The sequence below is a fragment of the Megalobrama amblycephala genome, linkage group LG2, assembly GCF_018812025.1.
Source record: "Megalobrama amblycephala isolate DHTTF-2021 linkage group LG2, ASM1881202v1, whole genome shotgun sequence".
NCBI classification, from domain to species: domain Eukaryota; kingdom Metazoa; phylum Chordata; class Actinopteri; order Cypriniformes; family Xenocyprididae; genus Megalobrama; species Megalobrama amblycephala.
This window is the reverse complement of record NC_063045.1, coordinates 16,891,681-16,907,333: the sequence shown is the minus strand read 5'-3', so window position 1 is coordinate 16,907,333 and position 15,653 is coordinate 16,891,681. Positions and strand designations below refer to the sequence as shown.

The window sequence follows — 15,653 nt, the reverse complement described above, 5'->3', positions numbered from 1 at the left end:
GCAACTAAAGTCACCAAGTGTCATCCCACGTTAAAAAGTTAACGCTAATTAATTAGTTTTGTAATTAAAATGTTAATTTTGTAATTAATATATGTGCTTGTGTGTAGTTTATATGCGTTTAATCTAAGATTGAAAGTCTATGATTATACATTACATGACTGTGATTGACAGGCGTATGGCTCCACTTAGGACAAGGTAAGAGCGAGGGCATGAGTGAAGTAAGCCTATACTGATGCACTATGTTTTATACACATCTTAAGAGATATGGTGGACATTCATAGGCCTATTAAATTTGCATTATTTTCCTGTTTTTACATCATGAAAATCTGTAAGACTTTAGTTATATGTGAGACATATATGACATATAGGATTGGAATACATAAATATTATGCAATTTGTATATGCGTTTTTTGCAGCATATATGTCCCTTATAATATTCTGTTGGAACATATAAGAATCACATATGTTTTTAACAAAACTTTTCAATATGGGGCAATACATACATTTTCAGCTGGTACTATTATGTTTGCATGTCAGAATGTGTACTTGTTTTTCCTGACCGGACTGGTTTATTTTCTGCATGCGTGCTGCAAGAGTATTATTGTACCTGAGGCTGTTACCTAGCAATACATCCATTAAAAGATGCTGAAATTAGATTTGAGGCATGGTTGAGGGGAAATTCTATCTTTGCTGAAAATGCTGCTCCTTGTTCTGAATCCAGGCTGAATCTAAATGCATTAAAATATCCCACAAAGGTTGCTGTCCAAAAAGGTTTTTTTGTCTTTTTCCTCTTTTCTATCTTAGGCGTATGATGGCGTATGATCGACGGTTGGAGCCTCGTGTGGGTGAGCGTGTGCCATATGTTATTGTGTACGGGATGCCAGGGGTGCCGCTCATACAGCTGGTTCGGCGTCCTGTAGAGGTACTGCAGAACCCCAGCCTGCGCCTCAATGCCACCTACTACATCACCAAGCAGATCTTGCCACCACTTGCACGAATTTTCAACCTGATTGGAGTAGATGTGTTCAGCTGGTACCACGAGTTGCCGAGGGTTAGTTATTTGTCATTTTGTCTTTTAGCATATGCAGAACACTGATCATCTTAAATGTGTGTATCTGTTAATTCTTGTACTTTTCTGTTGCTCTTTGAATGTCTGTTTTGTAGCTATTTAATAACTAAATTGTACTGAATTATACTAGCTATTATTTATATAAAGGCACCATCTGGTGGTGGGTTACAAAACATTAGAATTTTTTTTACATATTAAAATACTTTCACCTATCCCAGTTTCATGTGCAGAGACTGTAAGTAAGCCATTTGTAGGTTGATTCTCATAAAAAGTATAAACGCTGGCTGTCTGGTTCTCAAATATTGTTCTGTTTGAGCATCAAGGCGGGTTCAACAAAGCAACATTGGCTTAAAATCAGTGATTCCCAAACTGGGGGCGCAACCCCTAGGGGGGACCAGAGTTATAAAATGGCAGCCGCGGCAAGGCTAAGGAATAGTGTACAGTCAGCAGATTATGCAGCAAAAAAAAAAAAAAAACTCTTCAGAATGATACAAGATCCCACATGAAATTATCCCCCTTATTTTGCGGCTATTTGCCACATGGGTACACATTTTAACACAAAATATTAATTTGACATTTTATTACCTCAAGATGACTCGCAGTACCCGCTTAAGTGGTCTATTATCAGTTGTAGCGGTTGTTGTTGTGGAATAACAGCTCTAGATGCCGCAATTGAAGAATCTGATATACTGATATATAGTATCTATACTGATAGCAGTGCAGAACCACATTGTTCACACTGGATTCAGTCATAGTTAACGCTGCATATAGAAATTGGAGAAAATATTTTAACATCAAAATATTGCATGCTTCACCTTTTAAAAGAAGAAAAGACATTTCCAAAAAAAAAATAATAATAATAATCTGCATTTGTTTCGTGGTGGTGCTTTTCATTGCACAGGTACAGAAGGCATGGAGCTCTGCAGGGGGTGGAGGAGGAGATGAGGGCACAAGAAAGGGCACCATCTCGCAGTACTTTACAACACTGCATTGCCCCGTTTGTGATGAGCTGACACAGCTGGGAGTGTGTGAGCGTTGCCGAGCTGAACCGCAGCGTGTTGCTGTCCACCTACACCAAGAATTGCGGCTTTGGGAAAACCAGCAAGACCAGCTCCTAAAGGTTAGAGGTCATGTTTTCTTGGTCTGAGAATGCCATAGATTGTTCACTTGTTCACTGACCATCTGATTACTTTTTAGATTTTTTTTTTTATACCACAGCATGGAAGCATGGATCTGCATGAAAGCTAAATATTTGTTTTTCGGGGACGTAAAAACAAAATGAATGTTACTGATCAATTTGCATGTCAGGAAGTTTGCAACTATCTACATCTTAGTCTTTTTGCAACAAGTTTCTTTAATTATAAAAAGCAAAGGCCAGTTAAACGATCAAAATAATAGCGTTTGGTTTATGAAATGATTAGTTTGGATTTTGATAGCAAATTTTACGTGTATGCTGTACTTTATGAGAAACCAGACAGATGCTCTTTACTTGTCTCACTTGCACAAAACACATTCTGTATTCCTCAATGTATAAAAACACACAGGGAAGTACAAACACAGAATACTATGCAAACCTGCAGTAATTCAATAAATATGTAAAATTTTACAAATGTACTTCAATCCTTTACTCTCTCTTTATTTACTGGTGTCTGCTGACCTTCAGTGATCAAATTCAACCATGCAAATGACTTAAACATCATGTCGGTTTAATTTATTTTTACTGGTGAATTGACAGAGCTGAATGAACTTGTCCTTTTGTCCTGTTTGGATACCTGGAATGGTGTGCAGCGGAGAAGGGTGTTTGTGTTGCACTTTCTGTACAGGCATGCCTCCTGTGTGGAAATAAATTTTCATTTTCTTCAACCTGACACTTATTTCTGTAGCTTTTGGTGTAAAAGACCACTTTTTTTCCACTTGTTTCACTTTTTGCAACACATTTGGTATATGAAATGGCCTTAAGCTGCACCAAGGACCAGATTTGGGCCCTCAAAGCAAAAGTCTGGCTGTGTGAGTCTAGGGGTCACATGTTTCATGTTTGTCATATATCAATCTTTTCTGTTCTTTTCTGTTGTGATTTAATTGACAGGTATGTAGAAGTTGCAGTGGCAGTGCAGAGCGTCAGGTGCCATGCGTCTCATTGGACTGCCCAATACTCTACAAATTGTCTCGGGTCGATCGGCATCTTTCCCGAGGACCATACCTTCGCCAGCTGTTGGAGCAGTTCTGATAGTCCAGCAATTTGCCTCCCTTTCATTTTACTCTGGTGCTATTATCACTGTGCCATTCAGCACAATTTCTATGTATTATAGTTTGAAAAGGTGCTTTTTTTTTCCTATGTGACCTTAGAGAGTTTCCATCTTGTACTGTTTGACTGGTACTGCAGTGCAGTGGGACTAAAGAGGCCTTAAATACAGAAAAGAGGAAGATGATTTTGATGACCCTTTGTTTTGAATTTGCTTCGTAGTTGTTGTCTGAGTGTTCATTAATTTGCTACATTTTTGCAGATTGACAGGTCAAACATTTACAGCATAATCCTCTATAAACTGAACCTTGTACTGTAGCAATTTGTAAATCAAGGAGATTCAGTTCTGGCTATAAATCTTGTGGGGCAATTTTTGACTGCAATTTTTTTTTTCCCCATGTAAAATCAGTATCTTGTAAATAAGCCTTGCATACGATGATCCAAAATTCTGGCTGTGAGCACTGATGAAAAAATAAAAAAAATTGGAGGGGTTTTTTATTCCCTGCTTAGGAATTCTACATGCTTTCTCTGTCCATTCTCTACAGAGGCAAGTTTGAGGACAAGCAAGTTAGTATCAGCCTTAACTTGGACTTCGGCAATGTGTTTAATAATTTATATTGTCCGTGTGCACATTTGTAAAAAAAAATGTTTCTCCTTTTTAAGTGCTTTTCTAATGCTTTCTCTGTTCTAAACCAGACATTGTTACCTAGCTATGTAAAAACTCAAGAGCTTCCAGAGCTCTGTAACCTGTTTTTGTAAACTTGCAAAAACTTAAGGTGCTTTGTTTTTAAAGAACATTTGTGGGTGGAGATTTAATATTGATATAATAAAAGTCGATGTATTCAAAAAACTGCTTGTTTCTATTGAAATGGGTCCTTACATCAACTTGGGGTATACACTATTGTAATTCACAAATTAGTCAAATATTTATGCAGTGCATAATTTTTTCCACATATTGGTTATTAACAGAGCAATAAAATTGTAAAATGGATTGAGACATTTCTAGAAATTAATGTAAGATTAGATTTAAGTTAATACAAAATTGTCAATATTGTTATATGCAGTTACAGAACTTTTGGGGGACAAACCTGCAAAAATATCATGAAAACTGGCAGTTGTGTTCTTTAATCACATGCTGTGTCCAAACCAGAAGTGACTGGTCTGTCTTAGTACTTACCAAGCATTCAGTATGATTGAAAAATGAATAAAAATATTTTGTGAACATACAATGTGAGGATTTTCAAGAAAGACATCAAAATATCACTATTAATGAAACTTTATACATTCAATCTAACCATACAATACAAAAAAATGTTGCCTTAGTTCACAGTTCTTAAGACTAGTGTATTGTGCTGGTTACAATTGTACAAAAACCTTTGATTTAAGGTAAATCAATCAACAATAACAAATGAGAGGAGAGCTGTAGAAGTCCAATATCTTAATATAATCCTAATATACATTGGTGTCCAATAATAAGGCTGACCTTCAAAGACAGGTCAATTCTCAGTTAATGTCCAATATGCTAATTAAACTTCTTACAGATAATCCTGTACAGTGGTGTGTTTCCATAAGGACCATCAAACATGCAACTGGCATTTGGAAAGTGCAAATCAACTGGCTAGTGTGATCTTTTCACCAAAGGGGAAAAAAATGCTTCAGGTTGATGTGGTGTGCAGGATTTAGCAGCCACTTCTCAGTTCCGGGCTAAAGTCTGAGACATCTTTGACATAGTGCAATAAATTAGTCTTTCTTCTCCCTGTTGAGGGACATTAAGAGTTTGCGTCTGGGAGAGTCTGTGGGAAAAGACGGAGTGTTAGACAGAGAGGTCAGGGCTGCAGTGTCTCTTGAGGGTGCTGACAATGGGGTGGCCATTGAGTGAGCAGCAAACTCACTAGCTGCAATATCAGGTGGCACTGAGGCTTTAGAAGGAGAGCTCAACAGGCTGGCATCATCCATCTCTATCACCTCAAAGTCTGCATCATTCCACTGGTCAGCTTCACTTTCAATTTCCTGTTCCTCTTCCTCCACATTGTCTAGCAGTGCTTGGCGGTACTCACTGTCATCAGCATCCTTGGTGCGTCTCCCTGACTTTTTCCGTAAGGTGGCATCCCCTCCTGGTGACGCTAGTTTGTACAAGACAGGGAACAGGATAGAAGTGAAGGTGGATGTGCAAAGTGCCAGGTACATCAGCAATGGCTGATTCTGCACCTGCCCCAGTAAGAAGCCCAACAGAGCTGGCAGAACCATTTCTCCAAGAGCTGCACCCACCACAAACACTGCAGCTGAGCGCCCTGTCACCGTTGTGTACTGCTCAACCCATGAAATCCCACTGGGAAAGGTGGTAGACATAGAGACACCATACAGGGCAGTGCAGGTCCAGAGCATAGTGGAATTTTGGCTAAAAAGACACAGCAAGAGTGAGGAAAGTGTGGTGCCCACTAGACTCAGCAGGATCAGGGTGCCTGGGCGCAGACAAGCCGCAAAGAATATGGCCAGACCACGACCAGCTGCAAACGTTCCCCAGAACAGCGAATTCAGTCCTGCTGCATGAGCCTCTTTCATACCAGAATAGTCCTTGCTATAGGTAAATATAAAGGAACCATACGCCACCTCGCTTCCAACATAGAAGAAGAAGAACACGGACAGCAGGAATATAAGTGTGTTGTGATGTTTGGAGAACAGCTGCTTCCCTGAGGGTGTCTTTGCCCTATTTGAGTTGGGGGAACTGCAGGAGTACAGGATAAAAAAGAAGAGTGACACAAATAAAACAAAAGCACCAATCACAATGTAGGCCCACATGGATGTTAAAGGAGCGCTCTTTGGATGGGAAAATGGCAAGAAGGTCTTAGAGGCGTGGCCAGACACTGAAGGAGTGTTAATGGAGTCGTTGTCAGAATGGTGGCCAAACAGCAGCTTGGCTATGATTGGGGAGGCAAAGGCTCCAGCAGCAAAGCTAAAGTGCAGAGCCTGCAGATGAGGCCCAGCCTGCTCTCCCCATGTGTTCAGGATGAGAACATTACCACCTGTTGACAACCAGAAACTCAAGAGTTACAGTAAAAGCTATAAATGTTTTTTTTTTTTTATATTGAGTGTCACCTATATTGTTAATTGCTTAATACTGGTATTAAACTATAACACTGCATCTACACCGAAAGCATGCTTACCTGTGTCTAAAATTCCCATTGAAACCCCCACACTGGACATCAAAACAGTGAGCAGCCAAGCCTTTTTACAGAAGGGAGTGCCAGACATCCCAAACGCTGTGATTAACAACGAGAAGCCTGCAGACATAAATCAACCATGAGCAATGAATCACCAAGGGAACCATACTTCACAATATCTAATTTCCACAAAATAAATAAATATATGACTAAATACAAAATAAAGGGGAGAACATACTGCAGTGTACTGACAATTGTCCTTTAACTGCCATGACTTTTCAAAAATATTTCAGCCAAATAATTCTGCAACTCTGTGGGGTCCTAACACAAAACATACACCATGGTCCTTCAAACAATCATGAATTCATACATAATAGTTTGTAGCAGAGTAACAGATGTTATTTTGGGCAATTTAGCTCACTTTTCTGTAGCCTCCCTTTTTGTGCTTTCCCCTTTTTCTTATCACTGAAAACATTTAACCAATCAATGGTAACTCAAATTTAAAGTAAATCATTTACTAAAGTTAAATATTAAAATTCATTTAACACATTGTTCTTTACTCTGTGGAGTCCATGGGGCTTACCCAAAAGCAGATGGGGATTCACACAGTCAAAAAGGATCCCTCCTAACAGGGAGCCTCCAATGTATCCTGATGAACGACCCACAAATATATAGGATAAATTACTGATGTTCTTGTTGACATTGATAGCCAGGTCTTCAAAGGTAGGGCCCAATACAGAAATGGCCATTCCCTATAAATATAATAAAAATATAAGATATTTTATGTGCACATTTCAACAGGTGCACATTACAATGGATTGATATGTCTTACAGAGGTACAGTAATGACATCAGATGGTAATTCTATATTCACATACCAGTATTTACATAGTACTTCAAACAATACCATGTTATTGTATTGGGAAAAACATACAAGGTATTTTTTAAAAAAACATTCACTTTGTGTTAATGCATACAATCTGTTTATAAACTATGACTGCTTAGGAGCAAAGATTTATAATTGCTTACATCAGTCATTGACATTAAATAATGTCCTTCAGAAAAGATTTTTCCTACCAGCCATTTCAATATCCTGGGATGAGTAGTATTGCATTACTAAACTACAGCCTGAGTGAATATCAGCATAGTACCATGCTAATACCACGGTAATCATGTACCCTGTACAAACTGTGTAATATACTACTCCATAGCACATGAATATGGTAACCAAACAGTAGTATCATGTCAAAATATCATATTAGCCTGAATTTATTGTACCCAGGCCCAGATTAACCTGTCAGCCTTGTTACACCACTGTTAACGTGTCAGACATTTTACCTTATGCAAATAATCCTATTTCATGAGAATACTGCGAGTCGAAATGGAAATGACCATAACAATGATTTTAACATCTATTTCCAGTTATTTTTCAGTCAGTTGTTTTTTTAACAGCCACAAGACATCTACAGACATAAAATACCAGGAGATAGGACTTTAAAATCAGTTTCAAAGCCTTATTTATGTCCATATAAGCTTTTTCTATTTTTCATATGCAACATACAGACCCACCAGTCCGAGAAACGATGCGCAAAGCACAAGGCTGACCAGCCATCGCCAGCATGTCCCAGTATTGCTCTGGCTCCGTCCGGGTCGAATTACATCAACCTGATCGGACCCTGGGTTCAGTACCCCTTTACCCCCCTTCAGAGCACTTTTCAGCCCCTCCTTATTGTCTTTACGCTTGTCGAAAAGGGTATCCTCTTCCTGTTCGTCGCGGTCAATGTTCTCTTCCATCCTGGCAAACCGAACGTGTTTTTTCTTCGGCGCTGCTTCAGCAGGTGTCATGGCAGCACGACTCTCGCGCTGTTGTGTACGTAAAAATTGTCGACGCTGCGCTGAAGCGTTTCGTGGGTTTATGGCCGACCTAAAATGACCCACATTTGACCTATTCGTGACTATCAACGCACTATAATAGTTTTATTTAGGAAAAAAACAACAGTAAACTGAACATAAAATTAGCGTCGATCATTAGTTGAGCAGAAACATCGCGTGATCATACACTGTACATTTCAGACACTAGTTACACAGCTTGGTTCAAAACTTCCGTATATAATAAGTGCGCGTGCGCAAAAACGCAGACCGACCAACCAAGTAGAACAACGCCGACAGTCACCAGATTACAACATGTCACTTATAAAACGTTCTTTGTAGGGGCATTCCAAACGAAAGTGAACAACTGAAAACTGAACCCTTCACGAAGGGCCCTTCCACAAATCTGTTAGCGAAGGGTACACATGCGATGGTCACGTCAAGGAATTCATTTAATCGTTTATGATCATGTGACCCAGGGTGACAAGTTTTCGCAATTAATTGTAAATGTACAGTTGGAGTTAACGTATAAACAGTAATTAAAGTTGCCCTAAAAATGCCCTTTTGAAGCTAAACGGAGACGTTTATATTGCAGTCACAGACTGGACTGATGAAACCTGCAATGATTAGTCTACTGTTAAAGCAGGAATTTGATGTAAATAATAAGTCTACATAATATTCACATGCAGTTCATAGAGGACATACATACTTAGCAGTTACAGCATGAAATAATATTTAAACCTATAACATTTTACGTAGATAACTTTTAAACAGCCTATACCATTTTTATTTCACAATTCTGACTTTTTTTCTTGCATTTGCGTGTTTATATCTCCCATTTCGGACTTTATAACTCGCAATTGTGAGTTTATTTCACAATTCTGAGGGGGGAAAAAAGTCAGAATTGCGGGATAAACTTAAAAAAAAGACAGAATAACGAGTATATCTCACAATTCTGTTTTTCCTTCTAAGAAATGTGATATATAAACTCAGATTTGCGAGAAATAAAAGTCAGAATTGTGAGATATAAACTCAAAATTAACTTTTTTTATTCTTTTATTCCGTGGGTGTCATTTTCTGCAACCAAGGCCGGCTCCGCCCACAAAAAAACGTCATCGCTGAAAAAAAAATTTAAAGAGAAAGATACATTTAAATAGCTTTTTTTAAGAACATAAAGAAAAGCAGGAACAGAACAAAGAAAGAAAAGAGGATTAAAAAAGACACCAAAACAAGTATTAATCACGGTACATGAAATATCTCATCATATCTCTTCAAAAAATAAATATATTTTTTTTAAATTGGTCTATGTGGTACAGATATGACATCACTTTGTAGGCGCTGGTTCCCAATAGAAAAACCCAATAGGATTTTTCCAAAAGCTTTTGGATTAATTATTCTTAGTGATTTGATTTGATGTTCTACTTCACAAGAAATCTATAAAAGTAAGCTAGGTATTTTCTTAAGAAACCCTTGTTTGTGAAAATAGAATTTTGCCACAAGGAAAAGAAAGTTAACAGTACATTCTAAAGATTTGTTCTGGTTTTCAAAAAAGCAAACAACATCCTAAATGTGTAAATTACAGTTCATATTAACTTTAGAAAAACAACTCAAAACCTTTTTTTAGAAAAGCGATGAAACATTACACATGTGTAAAAATAAATGACAAATATCTTCAGTTTCTTTTTTTTCTTTTTTTTTTCTTTTTAAACAGAAGGTGCATATTTAGCCTCCTCGTTAGAGCGTCCGACTCCCACACCGGAGACCCGAGTTCGAGGCCTGCGCAGAGCGGGGCGAGTAGGACCTGGGTCAGGGGTTACACATATATCAGCTACATCACAAAATTTTGACACAAGAGCATTACATATTATGCAAAATTTTAAAATGCACTTCTTTCACTTTATTGGGTATACAGTAGGCTATTTATATGGTAATAACCATGTTTTCCTCCACTGAATGTTATCTATTTTAGAACCCAAATTTTTTTTCCCTTTTGGAGAAATTGAGTTTCGAGATTGAGAAAGTTGACAAATAAATGTATTATTACATTCTTTACTTAAAAGTGAAACACCTCCCAAACATAACTGTGAAAGTTGTTTTGAGCATGACTCATATGTAAGGGAAGCTTTCATCAGACATATTTATCCATCAGGAATTGCTTTTATAACAGAGTTAAATTCTTTGAACGGAACAGGACATTGATAGATATTCATAAAACATTCATAAGATAACAAATCACCTTTAGAGTTGAATAGATCAGCAACAGAAATTATGTTTTTATCAATCCATTTATCAAAAAAGATCTATTTCTAATTTTAATATCCAAATATTGTAGTTGTAAACCAGTTTCCATGGCTAACAAAGCTTGCTGATGAAATCAAGCCAGTTTATTAGGTAATTTACCAGTGGAGTAATTACATTTCATAAAAAAAGAGAGGCCACCTATACCCTATTAAATATATTATTAGGAATAAAATACCACATAGAATCTGACCCAAGCAAACATCTTTAATTTTAAATGTATTGTTAGTATCACCAAAATTCAGAACTTCAAGACCCCCATCACTCCTTTTGTTTACTAAAACATATTTCTTTCAATTTATGAGATTTATTACCCCAAAAAAAAAAAAAAAATCTTATCTATATTTTTGGAGGTGTGATTATCTACAGCTAAAGACAGGGAAGGGTACACAAATCTGGATAATCCCTCTGTTATTGGATACAGAAGTTATTGATTAAATAACTTTTTGGAGCCAATTATTAAAAATATTTTTTGTTTTCGTCATTGCTGAAAATTGGTCTATGTGGTACAGATATGACATCACTTTGTAGGCGCTGGTTCCCAATAGAAAAACCCAATAGGATTTTTCCAAAAGCTTTTGGATTAAAAAAAAAAAAAAAAAAAAAAAAAAAGAAAAAAAGAAAAAGCTCTGTGAGCAACAAAAGTTTATGATACTTAAACGTTTTGTCCATCAAGATAATTTTCACAGATGAACACATGGATTATACATTTTAAAGCCTAAATGCAGTTGCCAGAAGTAAAAAGCTAAAGGTAGGCTATAAGCGAACTACACCACGGTCCCACGAGTTCAATGTCACCATCACTAGTAGCTTCCGACAGCCCTTTCATTTTTTTTTTTTTAAATCTAAAAACAGAACGTTTCCCAGAACGTTTGAGTTAGAAGTTTGTAAGAGCACAATTATAAGCATGATGAGGCTGTAAAAGCGGACTGAGCTTATCTGTTCGGCGTGATGACGTTTAATCTCCCCGACAGCCTCTGTAGTCCCATTTAGCCACTTGTTAGCAACAGCCTTTTTCAAGACACATAACAGCTTAAAAACAGCTTCAAAAAATCACGAGTGGGGTAATACTGGTGTATTTTATGTTGTAGAATAAAACGTGGAAGTGTTTTGAGATTGTGTTCACCACAGACCTTATTTTATCCATTTAACCGAAATAACGTTCAAAAAAACCCAATAGACTTCGGCACTATGGAACCGGAAGTGCTAAAATGCTAGAATCGTTTGTTTCTGCGTCCGAAATCGCATACTTCCCTACTATATAGTATGCGAAAAACAGTATGCGAGGCGAAGTAGTATGTCCGAATTCATAGTATTCGAAAAACAGTAGGCCAGAAGTAGGCATTCGATGGACGCTGCGCTATCCCGTGATGCCACAGGAGAGGATTCTACAAATTCGAAAATGGCGGAAAGCGGCGATATGCAGCTCATTCAAGTCCTTAAGTACCTCAGGGAAAAACGGTGTTTGTGGTTAAATTGAACTTGTTTAACATAATGCATGTAAACGGCTGACTTATTGAAAGTTTAAACAATGTAATGAGAAGATTAAGAGTCGGCTGTAAAAAGATGTTTAATCATTATTACTGAAAGCACATCAAGCTAACGAACAGGTCGAGATAACGTTACACCCGCTTGTTAAAACTGTTTTATTTAACGGAGACGTTTGTTATTAAGCAGTTTAATGAGATTAGAAAACTTAACGGACAGCAACATTCAGGCGGCAGCTTGTAGAGCTCACAGTTTAGTTTTTTTTTTTAGAATATGTAAACATTATCATTATATATATATATATATATATATGGGTCAGTGACAAATATGGTGCGGCAAGATGAGAAATTAAAAAAATCTTTTAAAAACCTGTTTTAAAAGCATGCATCAGGTACGTTAAAATGTATATATTGTGTCTAAGTTGATTTTATGTTGATAAAAATGACATTTGCACAATTTTTTACTAAAGTTAAGAATGAATGTACCTAAAAATGTCAAATGGTGTAACCGCCAAAGAATGAGAAATATTAAATATTTTATCCACCTAGATGGCATGTAAGCTCACTTATAGAAATATATACTTCAATTTAAAATATCAAATGAAAAATAATTTTATTAGAGTTATCTCTAAATGTAAATTTTAATGTGTTTTTGCAATATTTGGTGGGACACATCTGAAAACACATCTGATTTCTAAATAATCTTTGACAAATTATGTTAAAATTGTTTAAAGTCATGTTATTACACTAAACTAGATGATAACATTTTATTCCACATTAATTGTTCTGTATATAATTATATTTTTTATGAAAAATACTGGTTACGCCAATTGACACAAACCAGTTACACCACCTGACCATGTTGCTTCTACAGCCAAAGGCCATTGTTTGTTGAACAAATTGACACTGAAAATCAAGCATGACAGTCAGCAAGTTAAGTGGTTTCAGTGATGAAAAACAACATCTGGCAACAAGAAATAATCATAGTACTGAACAGTGAAATCATGTCTCATTTATTTTACAGTTAAAGGGTTAGTTCACCCAAAAATGAAATTTGTCTCATTAATAACTCACACTCTTGTCATTCCACACCCATAAGACCTTCGTTCATCTTCAGAACCCAAATTAAGAAAATTTTATCTCCCATAGAAAGCAACGAAATTACCCCTTTCAAGGTCCAGAAAGGTACTAAAGACATCGTTAAAACAGTCGACGTGACTGCAGTGGTTCAACCTTAATGTTATGAAGAGATGAGAATACATTTTGTGTGCAAAAACAAAACAAAAATAGCAACTTTATTAAACTATTTTTTCTCTTCTCTGTCATTCTCCTATGCTGTTGACATGGTAAACACAGTGCAGAAACTCCAGGTTTTACGTCAGAACACCAGCTCATTATTGGCCGGGTCCTGCGTCAGTCTCACACGCATGCGCTGTGCTGATCACGTGATCAGCTTTGGCCAATACTGAGCTGGCATTCGGACATAAACAAGGAAGCCTTCACTGTGTTACTGCGTCACCTTCATGAGGAGAATGACAGGAAGAGAAGAGACTGTTGAATAAAGTCATTATTTTTGTTTTGTTTTTGCGCACAAAAAGTATTCTCATCTCTTCATAACATTAAGGTTGAAACACTGCAGTCACGTTGACTGTTTTAACAATGGCTCTACAACCTTTCTGGACCTTGAATGTGGTCATTTTGTTGCTTTCTATGGGAGATTAAAAAAAAACCTCTCAGATTTCATCAAAAAATATCTTAATTTGTGTTCTGAAGATGAACGAAGGTCTCACATGTTTGGAACGACATGAGGTTGAGTAATAAATGACAGAAATTTCATTTTTGGGTGAACTAACCCTTTAAGGAACAATATCTAATAACAATAAACATCAAAGTGATGATTTCTCAAGAAAAAAAATATCTGATAGCAGGATCAAAATTCACTTGTGCTCTGTCCACTGTTTCCTTGCTTGAAACTATATCGATTTATCTATTGGGGGAAGAGGGGCTCTGTTATGTCGTTTTAATTATAAAATATTAGAAATTTAATGAATTGTATTTTATAGATGTAAATTGTAGTCTTTGGTTAAATGAACAATATGTAAGACTTTTGGATTAAAATAGCCAAAAACCACTTAAACAATGTTATATATTTTGTTGACTTGTGTACTTATATTATGCCAGATGTTTCCAAGAGTGTTTAAACCTAGAGAAATAATAACCAGGACACGAGCCATGTCCGTGCGTCGCCTATCAATGACATCATACCCATGTTAACCTCGGTTTCCGGTTTTATTTTGTCGAAACCACAGAAACACCAAAGACGCTTTAATATATTATGTGTTTTAATAGACAGGTGAACAACTGTTTGGATACATTTGTCAACAGAAATTTAATCATATTATATAGCTAAACACATTTAGTCTTATTGTTTAAATCTTGTTTTCTTGATTTACTGTGAGTACCATGTTTTAACATGCCTAATATGGATCTAGTTGACTGCAGTGTGCAACAAAGTGTCTCATAGCAGTTGCCGAGCGAACGCACAGAGTAGCATTATAACAATTTGAACACACAAATGTGTCTAATATGATAAAATAGAGCTGCTTTACCTCACATATGCTTGACTTGAAGAAGCAGAAGCAGCGACTGCGGCATAATAAAAGCTCCTCTCGATACGTTTGATGCGCTTATCTTTCGTTAGCAATCACTCCATGATTTTAGATTACTTACAAGTGAATGGAATAGAAATATGCATTGAAGCTAAACATTTCAATGTTAAACATTAATGTTCTAAACATTAATGTTGTGCAACATAATTATATTTTATTTTACTGAATTACAGATCTTTAATAATAAAGTTGTGGTTAAAGCACCACTTCCTCAAAAAAATAAAAACATTGAACATTTGAAAATAGTTCCAAATTGTAGTTTAGTTATATTACATCTTTAATCAGCACCATAAACTAGTGATTTTGACTAAATTTGCCCCTAACAGAAAGGCTTGTAATAGAAGTCATATGGTGTAACCGGTTACACCACTTGACATTTCAATTTAAAATCAAATTTGACGGGTATTATCATGGACACCCATGTAAGCACTTGGCCTTGGTGGAAATATTTCAAATGTAATTTTTAAAGTCAATACACATTTTTATAATAATGATGAATTATCAATGTATTCATGGGTCATACCATTTGACATGTATACCTAAGAATACCTAACCATACCCTAAAAATGTCAAATTATCTCATATTTTAAAGACAGTTACTAACCTTTGCACGCAGCATTTAGTGTCACCAGGGGTCCCTCTTTGTGATATAATTTCCTGTCACGTGGTTTTCTTGCACAATATTAACAAAATGGCTCCTTGAGTGGTGGTTACACCACCTTGACACTTCAGGAATTTGACTTGACTCCTATGATTCCCCAAATTATTTATAATATTCAGAACAATGGTGTTAAATTTATTTTTATTTACTATTAAATTGTTCTAATGTAAGATTATGCCAAACTAGATTATATGGTGT

The 15,653-nt window shown here is 36.5% G+C and overlaps 2 protein-coding genes across 2 annotated transcripts; one reads left to right on the top strand and one right to left on the bottom strand.

Moving 5' to 3' along the window:
- Window positions 1-154: 154 nt before the first annotated feature.
- On the top strand, window positions 155-4,161 carry LOC125262652 (DNA polymerase zeta catalytic subunit-like). Its single transcript, XM_048181473.1, has 4 exons — window positions 155-195; window positions 805-1,051; window positions 1,971-2,189; window positions 3,156-4,161. Exons 1-4 carry the CDS (start codon window positions 155-157, stop codon window positions 3,294-3,296), a joined length of 648 nt encoding a protein of 215 aa, XP_048037430.1. The 3' UTR covers window positions 3,297-4,161.
- Window positions 4,162-4,571: 410 nt separating this feature from the next.
- mfsd4b (major facilitator superfamily domain containing 4B) lies at window positions 4,572-8,723 on the bottom strand. Its single transcript, XM_048163733.1, has 4 exons — window positions 8,041-8,723; window positions 7,056-7,224; window positions 6,476-6,592; window positions 4,572-6,334 (listed from the first exon to the last, which is right to left on the bottom strand). The coding sequence occupies exons 1-4, from the start codon at window positions 8,314-8,316 to the stop codon at window positions 5,052-5,054; spliced, it is 1,845 nt and encodes a 614-aa protein (XP_048019690.1). The 5' UTR covers window positions 8,317-8,723; the 3' UTR covers window positions 4,572-5,051.
- Between the last annotated feature and the right edge of the window lie 6,930 nt (window positions 8,724-15,653).

Excerpts from the sequence above, each read along its gene's own strand:
- mfsd4b (XM_048163733.1), bottom strand. The coding sequence starts at position 8,316 with ATGACACCTGCTGAAGCAGCGCCGAAGAAAAAACACGTTCGGTTTGCC. Across the intron at positions 6,593-7,055 it reads GAATCCCCATCTGCTTTTGG|GCTTCTCGTTGTTAATCACA; the intron begins GTAAGCCCCATG and ends TTATGTCTGCAG. Across the intron at positions 6,335-6,475 it reads AATGGGAATTTTAGACACAG|GTGGTAATGTTCTCATCCTG; the intron begins GTAAGCATGCTT and ends GGTTGTCAACAG.
- LOC125262652 (XM_048181473.1), top strand. The coding sequence starts at position 155 with ATGACTGTGATTGACAGGCGTATGGCTCCACTTAGGACAAG. Across the intron at positions 1,052-1,970 it reads GGTACCACGAGTTGCCGAGG|GTACAGAAGGCATGGAGCTC; the intron begins GTTAGTTATTTG and ends TTCATTGCACAG. Across the intron at positions 2,190-3,155 it reads AGCAAGACCAGCTCCTAAAG|GTATGTAGAAGTTGCAGTGG; the intron begins GTTAGAGGTCAT and ends TTTAATTGACAG.